The 18,836-nt window shown below is 39.9% G+C and overlaps 1 protein-coding gene across 1 annotated transcript in view; it reads right to left on the bottom strand.

The window, feature by feature from the left end:
- Window positions 1–18,836, bottom strand: part of DNAH8 (dynein axonemal heavy chain 8) — a 295,615-nt gene that overhangs the window by 175,175 nt on the left and 101,604 nt on the right. Inside the window, exons 28-32 of the mRNA XM_036248715.1 lie at window positions 15,125–15,238; window positions 13,137–13,199; window positions 8,263–8,363; window positions 4,739–4,876; window positions 4,077–4,317 (exon numbers count right to left, since the gene is read on the bottom strand). Of these exons, the coding sequence (XP_036104608.1) occupies window positions 4,077–4,317; window positions 4,739–4,876; window positions 8,263–8,363; window positions 13,137–13,199; window positions 15,125–15,238 (657 nt within the window). The remainder of the gene's footprint in view (window positions 1–4,076; window positions 4,318–4,738; window positions 4,877–8,262; window positions 8,364–13,136; window positions 13,200–15,124; window positions 15,239–18,836) is intronic.

Below are 18,836 nucleotides of genomic sequence, written 5' to 3'. Positions count from 1 at the left end.
CTTTTTCTCTCCCACTCTATCTAAAAAATCAATGAAAAAATATCCTCAGGTGAGAATTAAAAAAACAAAACAAAAAACCACAAATAGATTTATCAATTGCTCCAACAATTCCACTTGAGTATTGATCCGGAAAAAAACAAAAAACAAAAAAAAACACCACAGAAACAGCCCTGGCTGGGTGACTCAGTTGGTTGGAAAGTTGTTCCAGACACAAAAAAGTTGTGGGTTTGATTTCTAGTCAGGGCACATACCTAGGATGCAGGTTTGACCCCTGGTCAGGGTGTAAGCAGGACCAATCAATGTTTCTCTCTCACATTAATATGTTTCTCTTCTCCACCCCTCTTCTTCTCTCTCTAAAAATCAACAAAAGTGTATCCTTGGGTGATGGTAAGAAAGAAGAGAGGAGAGGAGAGGAGAGGAGAGGAGAGGAGAGGAGAGGAGAGGGGAGGGAGGGGAGGGGAGGGGAGGGGAGGGGAGGGGAGGGGAGGGGAGGGGAGGGGAGGGGAGGGGAGGGGAGGGGAGGGGAGGGGAGGGGAGGGGAGGGGAGGGGAGGGGAGGGGAGGGGAGGGGAGGAAGGAAGGAAGGAAGGAAGGAAGAAACACAAGACAGATCTCAAATTAACAACCTAACTTTAAACTTCAAGGAAATAGAAAAAGAAAAAACAAAGCCAAAATTAGAAAAAAGGAAATAACAAAGATCAGAGTGGAAATAAATGAAATACATACTAAAAATACAGTAGAAAAGATCAAGAAAACTAAGAGATGATTTTTGAAAAGATGAGCAAAATAGACAAATCTTTAACTAGATTCACCAAGAAAAAAAGAGAGATCACTCAAATATATCAAACCAGAAATAAAAGAAGAGACATTACAACTGATACCTTAGAACTACAAAGAGTCATATGAGACTACTATGAACAATTATACAGCCTAGAATTGGACAGCCTAGAAAAATTAATAAGTTCCTAGAAAATCACCTGAATTATGGTGATTAATCAAAGACTGAATTATGAGTAAAGAAAACATCTGAATAGGCCAATTACTAGTAAGGAAATTGAATCAGTTATCAAAAACCTCCCAACAAACCAAAGTCCAGGACTGGATGGCTTCACTGGTAAATTCTACCAAACATTTAAAGAAGAATTAATGCCAATCATCTTAAACTCTTCCAAAAGACAGAAGAGAAGGGAACACTTCCCAATTCATTTTATGAGTCCATAATTACCCTGCTAGAACACCACATAAGAAAATCACAGGCCAATATCCCTGATGAACATAGATGCAAAATCCTTAGCAACATTAACAAACTGAATTCAACAATACATGAAAAAAATCATACACTATGACCAAGTGGAACTTAATTCTAAGGATGCAAGGATGTTTCAATATCCACAACTCAATCAATATGATACAATACATTAACCCAATAAGTGATAAAAATTATATGATCATCTTGATAGATGCAGAAAACGCATTTGAAAAAATTCAACATCTACTCATGATAAAACATCTCAATGAAGTAGATACAGAGGGAAAGTACCACAACATAATAAAGTCCATATATAGCAAACCCATAGCTAACATCATACGTAATGGTGAAAAGTTAGAAGTTTTTCCTCTAAGATCAGGAACCAGACAAAGATAACACTTTTTTTCAACATAGTATTGCAAGTCCTATCCAGAGCAGTTAAGCAAGTAAAAAATAAAGGCATCCAAATTGGAAAGGAAGAAGTAAAATTGTCTCTGCAGTAACATGATCTTATATATAGAAAACCTGAAAGACTCCACCAAAAAACTGTTAGAAGTAATCAACAAAATTAGTAGTTTCACAATATGAAATTAATATACAAAAATCAGTTGTATTTCTATACATTAATAACAAACTATTAAAAAAAGAAATTAAGAAAACAATGCCATTTACAATTGCAACAAAAACAATAAACAGAGATAAAAGACCCCTACAATGAAAATGTTAAGACATTGAAAGAAGAAACAGAAGAAGGTACATATCAATAGGAAGATAGCCATGTGCATGGATTAGAAGAATTAATGTAGTTAAAATGTCCACACTACCTACAGATTCAATGCAGTCCCTGTCAAAAGTCCAATGCCATTCTTTTTCACAGAAATAGAAAAATCCATCCTAAAATTTGTTGGGACCACAAAAGACCCTATATAGCCAAATCAATATTGAGAAAGATGAACAAAGCTGGAGGCATTGGGCTTCCTATTTCAAACTGTATCTCTAAGCTATAGTAATCAAAACAGTATAGTACTGGCATAAAAACAGATACATAGATCAATACAATGGAATAGAGAGCCTAGAAATAAACCCATGTGTATAGTCTATTAATTTATGATGAAGGAGCCAGAAATATACAATAGGGAAAGAACAGTCTCTTCAACAAATTGTGTTCGGAATACTGAACAGCCACATGCAAAAAAATGAAATTGGACCACCATTTTATATCATACACAAAAATTAACTAAAAATGGATTAAAGACTTGAACTTAAGACCTGAAAACATAAAATTCCTAGAAGACAACATAGGTGGTAAGAACCTTGACATTGGTCTTGGCAGTGATTTTTTTGGATCTGCCTCCAAAAGCAAAAATAAACAAGTGAAACTACATGAAACTAAAAAGTTTCTGCATAGCAGAAAAAAACCATCAACAAAATGAAAAAGCAACTTACTGAATGGGAAAAAATTTTTGCAAGTCATAAATATGATAAGGGTTTAATATCAAAAATACATAAAGAACTCATATATACCTCTATAGCGAGAAGAAAAAAATGGGCAGAGGATCTAAATAGACACTTGAAGAAGACATACACATGGCCCACAGGTGCATGTAAAGGTGCTCAAATCACTAGTCATGAGGGAGAAGCAAATTAAAACCACAATGAGATATCACCGCATACCTGTTAGAATGGCTATCATCACAAATATAAGAAATTATAAGTGTTGCTGAGGATGTGGAAAAAAGGGAATCTTTGCGTACTGTTTGTGGGAATATAAATTTGTGCAGCCACTATGGAAAACAGTATCAAGATTCTTCAAAAAATTAAAAAATAGAACTACCATTGATCTAGTAATTCTACTTCTGGGTATTTATCTGAAGAAAATAAAGATACTAACTAAAAAAGATATCTGCATTCCCATGTTCACTGTAGCATTATTTACAATAACCAAGACATGGAAACAACCTAAGTGTTCACTGATGAATGAATGATTAAAGAAAGAATAGATGTTATTCATCATAAAAAGGAGAGAAATCCTGCCATTTGTGACAACATAGATGGACCTTGAGGGCATTATGCTAAGTGAACTAAGTCAGACAGATGTAAAGAACAAATTGGTGGTGGCCGGAGGTAAGGGTGGCAGTGGAGGGTGAAATGGGTGAAGGTGGTCAAAGGTACAAACTTCCAGCTATAAAATAAATAAGTCCTGGGAGTGTAATGCATAGTATGGTGACTCTATTGTATATTTGCAAGTTGCTAAGAAAACAGATCTTAAAAGTTTCATCACAAGAAAAAAAATGTGTATATATGTGATGACCATTTTGCAAGATATACATATATTGAGTCACTATGTTGTACACCTACAACTAATATAATATTATATGTCAATTATATCTCAATTTTTTTAAAGATGCCATGCTAATTCTAAGCATAAAACAAAAAGAACCAATTAAAAATCTTGGAAAAGAAAAATACAATAATTTTAAATAGTTAATAGACATAAGGAAAAGTTAAAATTAGAAATTTGGAAAATGTTCTGAGGAATTCACCAAGTACACAATACAGAAATAAACATATTTTTTTCAGTGGAAGTGTAGTTCAGGCATAGAGGAGGATCGATTGAGGAGCTCCAAAACAAACGTATTTCAAATAATCATATTCTCTCCCTAAGTAAAAGCATTATTTTGCAAAACCAAGAGATGTTCAGAATCATTCCAAATTTTGAGGGTGCCTTATATGGGGTACTTGGTACTCTGAAATAAAATGTCTGTTTGTATAATTTTCATAAGAGAAAAATGAGATATTCTTTAATGAGCCATCCTAATTTTATGTACCTCGATGTCATCCTTATTTTTAAGGAGTGGTGCTTCCATAATATTTCTTAGACAAAAGGAATCGGATTCCACATCAAATGGGGTTCCAGTTAACTCAGAGATTCGATCCCAGTGTCTCTGTTTCATTGCCTTATTGGTCATCATTTCTAGTAGAGGACACGACTCACTGAAATCATCAATTCTTTTTTTCAAATCCAAAAAAGCCTGCCAATCTTTAAGTCCTTTTGGAAGTTTTCGACACCTTTTGGAAAAAAAAGAAAAATTACTTCATCTAGCCCTGGCCGGTATGACTCAGCGGTTAGAGCGTCAGCCCGTGAACCAAAGAGACGTGGTTCGATTCTGATCACAGGCATGTACCTTGGTTTTGGTTTGGTCCCCGGCCCTGGTCAGGGTGGTGCAGGAGGCAGCCAATAGATGTGTCTCTCTCACATCGATGTTTTTCTCTCTCTATCTCCTTCTCCCTCCCACTCTATCTGAAGATAAATGGAAAAATATCCTCGGGTGAGGATTTTTTTAAAAAATTATTCATCTTTACATTCCTTTGAAGAAGGTGTTATGCATTTATAGCAATATAAACAGGGGATAAATTCATCTGTGAAATACCTATAGGATCCTAAGACTATACGCACGATAAAAACGTAAGTTGTTCAATTGAAACTCACCTGTTTTGAAATTCCTGCAGTTCTGCATTAATTTTTTCAATGTCTACATCTCCCCAAAGTATTTCATAATAACCACTAATACTGCCCATTACAGTGTCATACAATCCATATAGCTTCTGCAGCAAGTTGAGTTCCTTTCTGAAACCAAATAATTAAGTCATTACAGAATGTATATTTCAAAAATAAATTCCATTATTAGATAAGCAGAATTCATCCAATCAAATATTTCATACATTATGTACGTAAAATCTTATGGATACCAACATGCATACAACCCTGTCAGTTTCCAAACAAAGACTTTATTAAAGCTCCATAAATTAAGTCAAGTTTATAGCTCTGAAATATTTCAAATTACACTATGACCTGACATTGACAAATGATTTAATGATTATTACCATACCAATCATTGCAAACAATGTGACCAACACTTGATAAAAAGAGCAAAACCGCCCTGGCCAGTTTGGCTCAGCGGTTAGAGCGTCAGCCTGCGGTCCCGAGAGACCCGGGTTCGGTTCCCGCTAAGGGCATGTACCTCGGTTGCAGTTTGTCCCCGGCTCTGGTCAGTCGTGCGGGTGGCAGCCACTCGATGTGTCCCTTCACGTCGATGTTTCTCTCTCTCTCTGTTCCTCTCTCCCCCTCCTACTCTACCTGAACAAAAAATGGAAAAAAAAAATGTCCTTGGGTGAGGATAAAAAAAAAAAAAAAAAGAGCAAAACCAACGCTAAGGTTTTATGTGATTTTTTTCCTTTCAAATGCAATTGAGAGTTTTATGGGAATGTCTGCCTTCAAGTCTGACATTAAGCACTACTTTCCTACCAAAAGCTTCCCCTCATGTGCCCAGATGGAGCTATATCCAAAGCAAGAATAAAAGGAAGGATTCCAGGTCCATGTAAAGGAAAAGTCTTTATCATGTAAAGCACCAAAAACTGACCACTTCACAGCATTTTGGATTTTGCCAGGTATTCCTCAACCATTAGCATACAATGAGGGTCCAAAGGAAACCAATTTTAGTTTTTGAGTTCATTTCTTCAGTAGCCCTAACTATCTGTAAAAGTTAATGTTCACAACTGTTACTATTTATTATAGATAATGCAGAGACAAAAACTAAAATTTGCTTATGTTCTTAATGGAATAAAATTCATTTTACTTTCCAGTTACCATATGGGTACACCGGATCCTTTTACAAATCTAAGACACATTCTAGGATACTAGTTACTTTGCTTTTCCATTTCTTGTTTCATTTTGCTAAAGTGTCATCCTAGGAATTATTTAATTATTAATCACTAATTATTCCCAACTGTGCTAAAAATGGCTACAATAGTAAGAAAAGAAAAGAATGATTGAAAAAAATCAATATTGCATCATCCTTCAGGTTTCTTACTGTGCTGCCCAAAGTATTGCATCATCTTGCAAGAAAGTACAAAAAAAATAACAAAACCAAAAACTCTATAGATACAATGTTCTTAATATTTTGATTTTTGTTTATTCAGTTTTCATTTAAATAGTTAATATAGAACTCAAATTTTTCATTTTCTACCTTAAACAGCAAGGAGAAAAAATTGACAGAGGAAGGTGATTCCTAAGTATTGAACAGAAAAGCGACAGAAAGCAGCACTCCAGACTCTAATTTTGATAGGGAAACAGATTGTGTTAAGTGAAATCTCAGACTGAGTCTTTAGATGATGATGATCTAGATGAATTTTATTAAGCTCAGTAATTTACAAGTGAACAACAGTATATTTCAGTAGAGGCAAGGGCTTCACCAAGCAATATTTTGCAACAAGAATGCAGACAAGCTCTGGCCAGTGTGGCTCAGTGACTGGAGCACTGGCCCAAGCATGGAAGGGTTGATGGTTCGATTCCCGGTCAAGGGCATGTACCTGGGTTGCAGGTTTGTTCCCTGGCCCAGGTGGGTTGCACACTGAAGGTAACCAATTGATGTAAGAGGGACACATCGATGTCTCTCTCTCCCCTGCCCTCCCTCCCTTCCACTCTCTCTAAAAATCAATGGCAAACATCCTCAGGTAAGGATTAACAACAACCAAAAAAGAATGTAGACGGTATCATTCTGCCAAAAAGACGAGACAATGTTCTTTCATTATTCATGATGTTTATGTAAGTTTCATTTGATACATTCCTTAAGTAGACAAATGTTGAAGGCAGATGTTTTTTCAAAGAAAATGGATGATACAGAAATTAAAAAATTATTTGAATTAATCATTCAAACCTCAAAGTAATGATTTTTGAATTTATAGTGCAAAGATGATCCGAGTTTTCAACAGTCTCGACTTTTAAAAAACGCAAGTTTAAATAAAATCAGAAGTAAAGATAAGCTAGAAGCATCGAGATGGATCTGCAGTCAGGACCAGGGTTGACAGGATGGGTATGCTCCAGGTTCGTGCATGTTCACACATCACAGCTGGCGAGCAGCTGGGTGTGTTCAAAGTTAGTCTCCATTTCATGTATGTACATGCTAAAACCAGGACATTATGGTGTAAAAGTCTGAGTTTTCACTGCTTAAGTTCTTATTACATTTTCTTATAAAACTGCTTTTCATCATCCCTTTATTCTTATTTGTGTAAATTATTCGTAAATTACTTAAAAAAATAAAAAGGGTCTGTTGGTTCAAATGGCAAATAGGATGATTATTTTTCCTAGAATACTAAGGGTTAAAATAAAACAATGAGTCTCAGACAGAGTACACAAAAATAATTAACTAGAGAGTTTATAAAAATAGAGAATTCCTAGGACCCAATCCCAGAGATTCTGATGTAGAAAATCAGGGTCAAGGACCAGAATCTGCAATTCTAACACAGTCAGTCATTGAGTTAAACTTGGTGAATGACTACTTTAGGAAAAGAATACAAACCATCTACCCTAAATAGCTGAACTATTAATTTATCTTCGGACAATTTCAGGTCTGTTTTGCCATGACATTTTCATGCTATGACTTTGAAAGAAGTCAACAAAAAGTTCTTTCCTAAAGCCGAGATACTAATAAGCTAATTTTGCCTTTAAGAAAAATTACATTTAAAATTCTACTAAAATATACTTGTTTAAATTCTAGATCCACTATTTACAGTCAGTTAGGTTCTTTGGCTTCAACCTCCATGAGTTCTATGTCTACCCAGCTGGGAAGAGCACTTAGCATGAAGTCAGTAAGAAGAGACTGAGAGCTGAGATGACTATTCCTTTAAATAAACAGAAGTTATCCAAATTGCAATGCTTCTGCACAATCATTGACACTATTAAGAAATAGTGAAAGGAAAAAATAGAGCACAGGCTGAACTTGGCCATGAACACCAGAATGTTTGCAATGTGTTTTCTCCTATCCTAGAACTCTGCTTTTGTATATGGAGATTACATACACAATGGGTCAGGAATAGCCACAGAAGAAGGGGAGTATTTCAGAGTGTTCCAGGGAGGCCCGTCTCTGCATAATAACAGATTTAATGATGACATTATTCTTCTGATGGACAGTATTTAATTATCTGCATGTAACACATAAATACTTCTAAACTTACCTGACTTTGTGTAAAACCTCATAGTCAGTCACAGGCAATCCAAAAAGTTGTTCACCAGATGAATATGTAACAAATTTTCTCCACAGATCATCAAAATTGGCCTATAAAAGGGTTTTTGAATTATAGTAAAATATTATTAATTCAGAGCCCATTAAAGTAGAATGTATTATAATTGGAATAAAAGCTACATTGAGGTTTATTTAATACTATCTATGAAACACGGATTTGTGAAGCAAATTTATGCTAATACCAAACTATCAGAGGAAAAGTTAAACACTTAGGAAAATTAACTTTCAAGCATTCTAAAAGTATCCATTTTATATAAAATTATTTCCTTAATAAATTAAGTGGTCCCCAGGAGACCTATATTTCAAGTTCCCATAAATATGTCTGAAACACAGTTTTTAAAACTGCATTTTTAAAAAATCTATAATTCAGGCTTCAACACTAATTTAGACTGGTCATCTAATCCTGTTTTCTCTGTAAGCAGTTACGAGTCTATAAAATAAAAGATTCCATTTTAACACTATTTGAGATAATTCTAACATTTAAATTAGTAAAGTTAATACATGCCTTTTGAATTGGAATTTGAATCTCCTATAGGTAGAATGCTAAGTATTCAGTGTTTAAAACACAAAAGGCAGCAGAAATAATCCACCTGTGACAACATATGTGTACTTAAATGGTGTAACAGATCAGTAAGGACCCTGCATTCCCAGCCCTGAAAAACATATGGCATCAGACCTCACGATGCTCAGATAGTCATATAGGTCTGGCAGACACATCAGCATATTTTACAGGAGCCAGAACAGGAAGGTATGAAGACACGAGAGGAACTCCAACACCACCTCACTTCCTAGAAGGCAAGAGCCATGCTTTGCATTGTTGCTACTCCTTATATTGCTGGTTAGTGCAGAGCAACTATGTGAGTGTTAGAAGAGATGAAAATTTCGAAGTTAGCATCATGCATTAAAATAATGACATCTAAAATCTTGCCAATGTGGTGAAGACCACTGACAGATGCCAGTCACCCCTTTTCCATTAAGGTCCCAAATAATTTAAAAAGCTCTTTAGTATCACACAACCGGGGAACAAAATATCAGCTTTGTCAACAGGCCAGCAAGTGCCCAGTAACTCCCGCAATCAGAGTAAATCAAGTTGCATCAGAGAACACCACTGGGACCTGAGCCCACTGTACATTTTTCCATTTTTTATACAGATAGAGTGGGAGGGAGAGAGAGGAAGAGAGAGAGAGAGAGAAACATCGATGTGAAAGGGACACATCAAGTGGCTGCCACCCGCACGACCAACCAGGGCCGGGGACAAACTGCAACCGAGGTATGCGCCCTTAGCGGGAACCGAACCCGGGTCTCTCCGGACCGCAGGCCGACGCTCTAACCACTGAGCCAAACCGGCCGGGGCCGGCGACTCTATTTTAATTTCACCTCCACAGCACACAGCCCAGCACCCTGTGGCCCAGCCTGTTTTCCCCTTATCATCATCCAGCGTTCCTGTCTCTGTTCAGCATTCATTTCACTTTTAGTGCTGAGGGTTTGCTGGACTCGGCTGCAGCCACCAGGTGAGCCGGTCGGTTTTAGTCCTGGCTCCTCCAGAGAGGCAGTCCTCTGCCTGGGACTTTGGGTCCAAACTTGAGGACTGCAGTTAGCCAAGGATCACGGCCTCCTCCAGGGTCCAGGAGAAAGTGCTGGCAAGGGTGATGGGAGAAGCTGGCTTTAGTCCAAGAGTGATCACCACATGTCGGAGGAGAGATCTGTGAAGTAGACTGTCCGTCTGAGGATGTCACATGTAAGCAAAAGGCATGTGTCTGCTGCAGCCCATGAAGGCCATCGCCAACACATGCACCCACTCCATAAAGTCCACAAGAGCTCCTGGGCCAGACCTACCCTCCCTGGAACCAGGCAGAGACACTGGGCTCTGGGACAGTTTCATCTGCTTTGCACGTTTATTCCACTAGGGACCAGCTGCAATTCCTGTTTGCTCCAATGATCCTGAAGAAACTCTTCTTACCAGAGTACACGTTCTATTTTAAAACACTCAAATCAAGGGAGATACGTGAAAGGTGGATACGGTATGTGAAATTTGGTTGGTTATGGTGGGAAAGGCCTGAACTACCTCTCCCACTCTCAGGAGAACCTGCAACTTGAGAATCCATCTAACTGGACTGAACCTTTTTGGCAAAAGGGTGCATGGAACCAGCCTAAACCATCCATGGAACATACATATAGAGCAAGAACAAGATTACTGACTCCATCCCTGCATAAATTTGCTTGGGGTGAAAAACCCAATTGCCAAGTGATACAAAGTAACTTCTGACATAGGTAAAGAGATATTTAGAAGTACCCAGTAGTGGCAAAAGTAAGGTATAAACGACGGAAAGCCTTTGCGTGGCTAGATTTGCTACAAAATGTGGGCATCCCTAAAGAAGAAGCACTGATTTTTGGACAACGGCTCTGCATCTCCTCGTGGGACGACCTTGTAGCTGCCCCAGTACAAATGCAGGCAGTGAAGAGAAGGAGAAGGTGAGGTTTAGAGGGAGGTAGTGAGCACAGAGATGTTAATTATCGTCACTGTGCTTTAAAAAGGAAAGACAAACAGTTTGTAAAAGCTGACAAAAAAGATTTGGTGAAGAGGAAGAGGTTGAAAGTAAAGAAGGAAAAGGGGTGACCTGAGAAGAGGAAGGGAGGGAGTAAAGAGTCCCAGGGACAGGAAGGGGGCACATCTCTCTGAAATTTACATCACAGACCCTAAATTTCCTCTGTAAATTTGGAGACAAGACCATCTGTTTAAAAAAAAAATCCAAAACTCTTCCTCCCATGTTTGTCCTCTGTGACTAGCTCTGCCTTCATCTATTTGCCAGGACTGGACCCGATCTTTTCCCCTCAACCCAGGCTTCACGCCTATTAATTGTTGTTGGTTTTTTTATCCTCACTGGGGGACATTTTTCCATTTTTTTGTTCAGATAGAGTGGGAGGGAGAGAGGGGGAGAGAAACTTCGATGTGAAAGGGACACATTGAGTGGCTGCCTCCCCCACGACCCAACCAGGGCTGGGGACAAACTGCACCCGAGGTATGTGCCCTTAGCAGGAACCGAACCTGGGTCTCTCTGGACCACAGGCCGACGCTCTAACTGCTGAGCCAAACCGGCCGGGGCTTAAGTTGTTTTTTTAACTAAGCTCATAATATTTATTCCAGGTGCCACTTCTTGGTCTCAGTCTTTACAATTTTCTGTCTGTATTACTGAAACTGCCATCAACCAGGTCACCCCACCTCTGAACCACTCTTAACACCAGTGCCAGAGAAACCTTAAAAAAACACAACTGCTGTAAAAACCCAGATCTGACCACATTGCTCCCCGCAGAGAGCCCTCCAGCCCTGAGGACAGGCTAAGAGCTCCTCATGAGAGCCGCCAAGGCCCTCCCGTTAGTGACCGTGGCCACTCTGCTCCCTGTCCATTCACTCATCTTTTCTGCCCACTGCACCCCACATTACACACCTCATGTCTCCCTAAAGCTCCCTGCTTATCTCCTCCTCTGGGAGCAGCAAGTTCTTCTTGCTTTTCCTCCTCCTTCTCATGTTTACTTTACTTAATCCTTCAAGATGCAGCTGGATGCCTCCTCTTCCAGGAAGCTTTCTCTGCCTGCCACACCACCATCTGGGTTGGGAGCGCCTTACATCTGTTTCCGTACCTCGAGTCCTCATAACTAGACCCCAGTGCTCACCACAGTGTTGTGATTATTTCTCGAGCTCTCAGTCTGCCTACCAGGTTTTAGCAGCTTAGAGGTAAGAATCATTTATTAACCATCTTCCTATCTATCGAGTCAAACAGTAGACATCTGCTACATATTTTAATAACTAAGCAAGCAGCTGGAAGAAGGGACATGAAGAGAACGTGGGCAGAGTGTCCAGCCTGCAGAAAACAGGGCAGCACAGGAACGAGCCGCAGAACTGCCTGGCGCTCCGAGGAGCTGGCTTACACGCGAATCCACGAATGTGCAAAGCACTCATCCAGGTGAGTGTGCGCTTTCCTCTGGATGCACTCAGCAGTCCGAGTGCAGGGAAAGATGGTGAATGGTGCCTGGTCCAGTGAGTACTATATGGTCCCAATTAGGACAAAGGAGCAAGGAAGTTGAAAGTGATCAATACAGAAGGAAGACAACTAACGGATTACAGAGGAAAGATAAATCACTAATATTTAAAATTTTATTTGATGCATTTTATTATTTTATAATTTTGTATCACTTTACATACAAATGAGATGCTTAAAACTAGAATAAGGTATACACTTAAGTTAAAATCAAAGTCTTACTCTCTAAAAATCCAGAGAGAGATTTTGTGGAAAAGATCATGGAGGGACACAAGGAAAGGAATCAGGTACACTAGTTAGCAGCTCAGAAGACAGTTCAAGTCTATATGTACGTTAGACATTAACATTTCCATTGTAAGGTAAAACACATAAAATTTTTTCCTAAAATCATTTTTAAAAGCAACACCACATTGTCGCCGTTGCCGGTTTGGCTCAGTGGGTTAGAGCCAGTGAGTCACGGGCTTGATTCCGGTCAAGGGCACGTACCTCAGTTGCAGTTCATCCCTGGCCCTGGTCGGGGTCGTGCAGGAGGCATCCAGTCAATGTCTCCCTTTCATGTCAATGTTTCTCTCTCTCTCCTTCTCTCTCCCTCTCTATCTGAAGATAAATTTAAAAAATATCCTTAGGTGAAGATTAAAAAATGGAAGGAAGGAAGGAAGGAAGGAAGGAAGGAAGGAAGGAAGGAAGGAAGGAAGGAAGGAAGGAAACACATTATTAAATCTATAACAAAAAATGTAGTTTTACATGTTACAAAATAATATAGTTTTACCTGAAATATCTGTAGCCTGTTGCTAGCTTCTTGGGGTGGTATATTTGGAACCATGGGTCCTTCCTATAATAAATAATAGAATCTCCATTTTAATTTCTAATCATATGTACCTATTAATTTACTGGATTTATCTATTATTTTCTTTTAAATAAATAAGCATTATTTTACAAGTAAATGGTCTCAGTCCTATACATGAAGTTTTCATTTGCTTTTTGTAACAGTTTTATTCAGATATAATTCACATATTATATAATCCCTCATTTAAAATGTACAAGTCAGCCCTAGCCAGTTTGGTTCAGTGGTTAGAGCATCGGACTTCAGACCAGAGAGACCCGGGTTCGGTTCCCGCTAAGGGCACATACCTCAGTTGCAGTTTGTCCCCGGCCCCGCTTGGGGTCATGTGGGTGGCAACCAGTTGATGTGTCTCTCTCACATCGATGTTTCTCTCTCTTTCTCCCTCTCTCTCTCCCTCCCGCTCTATCTCAAGATAAATGCAAAAATGTCCTAGGGTGAGGATAAAAGCATAATAATCAGAAGATGATGCTGTGGTTGTGATCAGAACAACCGTTCCAGGGTTCCGAGAACAGCCTCCTTTCACGGACTCTGTGGCCCCACGTGGAAACAGATGCACACAGGCTGAAAACTTGAAAGAAGCAGTAGCAGTCTGTTGGTGTGAACCAGAAAACAGTTGTAAAAAGACCCCAGATAGTCTGTACAATCATGAATGTTAATGGATTGGCAAAATAATAGACCAGATTTTCAGTGTAATAAAATGAGTGGTGGTCAAATGTTGAGTAATCCAAGTACAAGGATAACTTCAGTACATGTAAAACAGAAAGTGTTATAGAAGTAGCACCAAGGGCTTAAATCTCTTATGAATCCAGATCCATTGTGATCACTAGGAGAAAGCAGAGTATTTTATGGGAATATGTCCACGTTCTGAGTTTAACGGAGGTTGACCATTGTCAGTTATTATACCAGGTTGAACAGTTTGTGGGACTGACCAAGTATGACATTTATTGTTTTCAGTGATACTTTTGGTTCTCTAAGTTAATGAAAAAAAAAAAAAATCATTTGTGGCCCTGGCCGGTTTGGCTCAGCAGTCAGCCTGTGAACCATTGAGTCGTGGGTTTGATTCCCGTCAAGGGCACATACCTCAGTTGTGGTTCATCCCAGCCCTGGTCAGGGTCGTGTGGGAGGCAACCAGTCAATGTGTCCCTCTCACGTCGATGTTTCTCTCTCTCTCCCTCCCACTTTATCTGAAGATAAATGGAAAAATATCCTCAGGTGAGGATTTAAAAAAAATCAGTTATGTAAATCCTGGTATTGGGGCATTTATAGTTTCTCAGAGCCTTTTAACAACTGTGTTACATTTTCAACTGTAAGAAGTCTAGCCCCGAGAAAGGGCAAAACAAGACCCTTTGCTCCTTCCCTATCTTTAAAGTCGTTGCTCCTTTTAACAGTTAAATCTTCTTTATAACTCTATAAAACATGCTTGAAGAAGTAGCTAGTCCCTTTTATGACAGCTGTGAATAAGTAAATACAGCCTCTTACATGTAATGTCCAAAGCCCAGAGCATGTCTCAGGGTCCATCACTTCCATTTCATAGGACCTGGAGAGCATTATGCTCAGTGAAACACGCCAGTCAGAGAAAAACAAGTACCATATGATTTCACCCATATGTGGAATCTAATGAACAAACTGAACTACCAAGCAAAATAGAGACAGACTCATAGATGGAGGACAGGCTGACAGCTCAGGGGTGGGGAGAGAGTGTTGGGAGGGGAGGGTTGAGCTAAAGAGGAAAAAAGAGAGAACTCATGGACACGGACAACTGTGTGGTGATTGCAGGGCGGATGGGGACGGGTGGAGGTGGTAAAGGGCATAAAGGGGATAAAACGTGATGGAAAAATTAAATTTAAAAAAAAGAAGAAGAAAGAACATACCAGCAAACATGTTATAAGAGAGAATGCAGATACTTAAGTTACCATCTCATAGGCGTCTGCAAAGTTCAGTACATCCTCACGAAAAACTTCCACAGACTCAAGCAGATTACTTTTAAACATTGGCTGCACTTGGACTAGTTCATCTTGGACAGAAACCTAGAATAAAAGAGTGCTCAACGTGAGGATGAAAGTAATACATTCACTGAAAGCTACGGTTCTGTTCCCGCAAGTTTGTTATCCCACAGACGCCCTGTATGGACGGAACCTCTGCAATGTTTTTGTAAAATGAACAAAGAAAAACTCCTCAGAAATAAACAACCCAAATGGACGAACAGGAGTTTCAAATCAGTCTAGTTCGTGACCCAGGAGGCAAAGACATCTTCTCTAACTGAGGCTAAGAAGGTTTTCCGGCCGATATTTCTCAGGCCATCACTGTGGCCATGGAAACAGTTACTTCTACAGGCCCGTTTTGGTCACACGCTGTCTCTGGGGTCAGGCCAACATCTGGGATTAGCCATCTCTCGTGGGTTCGCACAGCTGCAGGGGTGGGGGCTGTCCCCTGGGATCCCCAGCAGGCGGCCGGAGTGCAGGTGAGAGTGCGTGGTGAGCACGTGGAGGGAGGGCATGCGGGCGAGTGTGGGCGGGTGTCTGTCAGTGCCGGGACTGGGCTCTCCTGGCCAAGGAGCCACCGGAAGCTGCACTGTGATGCTTCATGCTCTGCTGGGTGCTTCTCCCCGCTTGGGATCAGAGAGGGCCTCACTGGAGGATCTGCGGGGTCCTCCTCGGGAGGAGACTACAGGGAGTGGCCGCAACGCAACCCGGCTGCAGCAGGGCATACTCAGCCCCACTGCTGCGGCCTGGCGCCTGCCCCCTCCCATCCTGGCCCCACCGCCACGACCCAACACCCCCAGAGGCCCGGACCTGCCACCGCTGTGGCCTTGACCCAATGCTCCCAGCCCCACTGCCGCACCCAGTGCGCCCACCTCGCCGCCGCCTGGCTTCAGCACCCACTTCCGCCTGGGCCAGGCGCCGCGGCCTCTCTGCCAGAAGCCAGGCACCTGTAGAACAGCCGCCAGGATGTCGTAGGGTGGAGTCTTACAGTCAGCAAGCCGGAGGGAGACTCCACCCTCAAACGAGGCATCAGAAATCAAGACCCAAATACAACAGAAGGGCCCAAATAACCCCCACAAAAGACATTCCTAGAGTATCCAGCTCAGGATAGCAAAGAGACTCCACCACTACATCTCACAAGACCCTTTCTGCATAAGGCCACCCCACAAAGACTGGGGAGCATAGCAGTTCTATCGAATACACAGAGACAAACACAAAGAGGAAGCAAAAATGGGAGACAAAGAAATAACCCCTGCTCTCAACTGCTCTCAACAGTTGGTACATATACTACTTTAAGCTTAATTGTGAGTATAGAATGGAATTGTCTATCTCTGCTAAAGGATGGGTCAGTGGATTTAACACTAACAGTTAAAGAGATAGAACAACTCACAAGAATTTTTTCCATTCAACAGGAGAAAGTTGGACTTCACTAAATCTCAGTGGAGTGTTCCCCATTTCCTTCCTGAGTCACTCTCCTGACTAATCAGCAAACATTTTCCAAAACAACCTATTAGTCAATATTTAACATGAACTTAAATAAACATGAGCATAAAAAGTATTTTATATACATTACCTCAAGTGAGCCCTCATAACCACATATTTAAAAAATTCCTCAAATAGCCCTGGCCAGCCCTGCCAGTTTGGCTCAATGATTGAGCATCAACCCATGCACCAAGAGGTCACTGGTTTAACTCCTGATCAGGGCACATGTCCAGGTTGTGGGCCAAATCCCATAGGGGGCATGCAGGAGGCAGCCAATAGATGTTCTCTCATCAATGTTTCTATCTCTCTCTCTCTCTCCCCCTCTCCCTTCCTCTCTGTCTAAAAATCAATAAAGAAAAAAATAAAATAACCCTGGCCAGTTTGACTCAGGATTTAGAGCATCAGCCCTCAGACCGAAGGGTAGGAGGTTCAATTCTGGTTAAGGGTTCGTATTTGGGTTGCAAGTTCGATTCCCAGCTCAAGTCAGGGTTGTGCAGGAGGCAACCAATCAATGTGTCTCTCTCACATTGATGTTTCTCTCTCAATTCCTCCCTTTCAATCTGTCTAAAAATCAATGGAAAAATATCCTCAGGTGAGGATTAACAAACAAATAAAAATTCCTAAAATATTCCCAAATGACCACATGAAGAAATTTAGAGACAAAGGTTAACTTGCATATGGTCACCCAAATGGCTAACAGCAGAGACGGAATCCCAATTTATGACCCCAGGTCCAGCTCTGTGTCTTTGTTACTACGTCTTGCTTCAAACGTAATGACAATCTTTCCATAAACAGGAAATGTTAAGCCATTGTTAATTAAATTAATTTCAATAAAAAATTTCAATATAATTAAGGAATCTGGACCCTCCCTTGGAGTTCATTTTTAATGTCTAATTTGTGCTGTGTAGATATTTACCTAATTCTAAAAAGCTTAGAGAGAAATATATAACTATCAATGCATACATTAAAAAAGATCTCAAGTTAATAATTAACCATCCACCTTAACAAACCAGAAGAAGAAAAAATTAAACCCATAGAAGCAGAAGGAAAAGAAATAATACTTTTAAAAAGGAGCACAAACATATGACATAGAGAATATAAAACCAACAGAGAAAATCAACAAATCTAAAGTTTCATCTTTGAAAATATCAACAAAATTGATAAGTTTTTACCTAGACTAATCAAGAATAAAGGAGGGAGGCCTCAAATTACTAAAATTAGGAATGTAAAATAGGATATCACCAACTACCTTACAGAAATAAAAAGACGAGAAGGACACAATCAACAGAGTGAACAGGCAACCAACAGAATGGGAGAAAACAATTGCAAATCATGTATGTGATAAGGAGTTAACACCCAGACTATATTAAAAAAAAAAAAAAAACTCCTACAAGTCAACAACAAAGAAACAAACAACCCAATTAAAAAATAGGCAAAGAACTTGAATAGACATTTCTCTAAAGAAGATACACAAGTGGGCAATAAGTATATAAAAAGATGCTCAACATTGTGTTATCATTAGGAAAATGCAAATGAAAACCACTATTAGATACCACCTCACCCATTAGGACACCTACTATCAGGAAAACAGAAACTAGCAAGTGTTGGCAAAGATGTGGAGAAACTGGAATCATGTGCACTGTGGGTGGCGATGTAAAGTGGTACAGATGCTATGGAAAACAGTATGGCAGTACTCAAAACATTACAAATAGAATTACTACATGATTCAGAATTCTGTTGCTGGGTAGATATACAAAAGAATTTAAAGTTGTCTCTCAAAGAGATATCCATACACCCATGTTCATAACAACATTATTCACAATAGACAAAAGGGCAATCCAAGTGTTCTTTTTTTTTTAATCCTCACCAGAGGATGTTTTTGCATTTATTGTCAGATAGAGCAGGAGGGAGAGAGGGAATAAGAGAGTGAGAGTAACATCGATGTGAGAGAGACACATCGACTGGTTGCCACCCACACAAACTGCAACCAAGGTACATGCCCTTAGTGGGAACCAAACCCAGGACTCTCTGGTCTGCGGGCCGACGCTCTAACCACTGAGCAAAACCGGCCAGGGCACAACCCAAGTCTTCTTGATAGATGAATAAATAAAGAAAATGTATAATAAAAGGTATGTATATATAATGGAATATTATTCAGACT

This window comes from Molossus molossus, unplaced genomic scaffold (assembly GCF_014108415.1).
Source record: "Molossus molossus isolate mMolMol1 unplaced genomic scaffold, mMolMol1.p scaffold_m16_p_8, whole genome shotgun sequence".
Lineage (NCBI taxonomy): Eukaryota > Metazoa > Chordata > Mammalia > Chiroptera > Molossidae > Molossus > Molossus molossus.
Note: the sequence above shows the minus strand (reverse complement) of the source record. Positions and strands in the feature narration are given on the sequence as shown.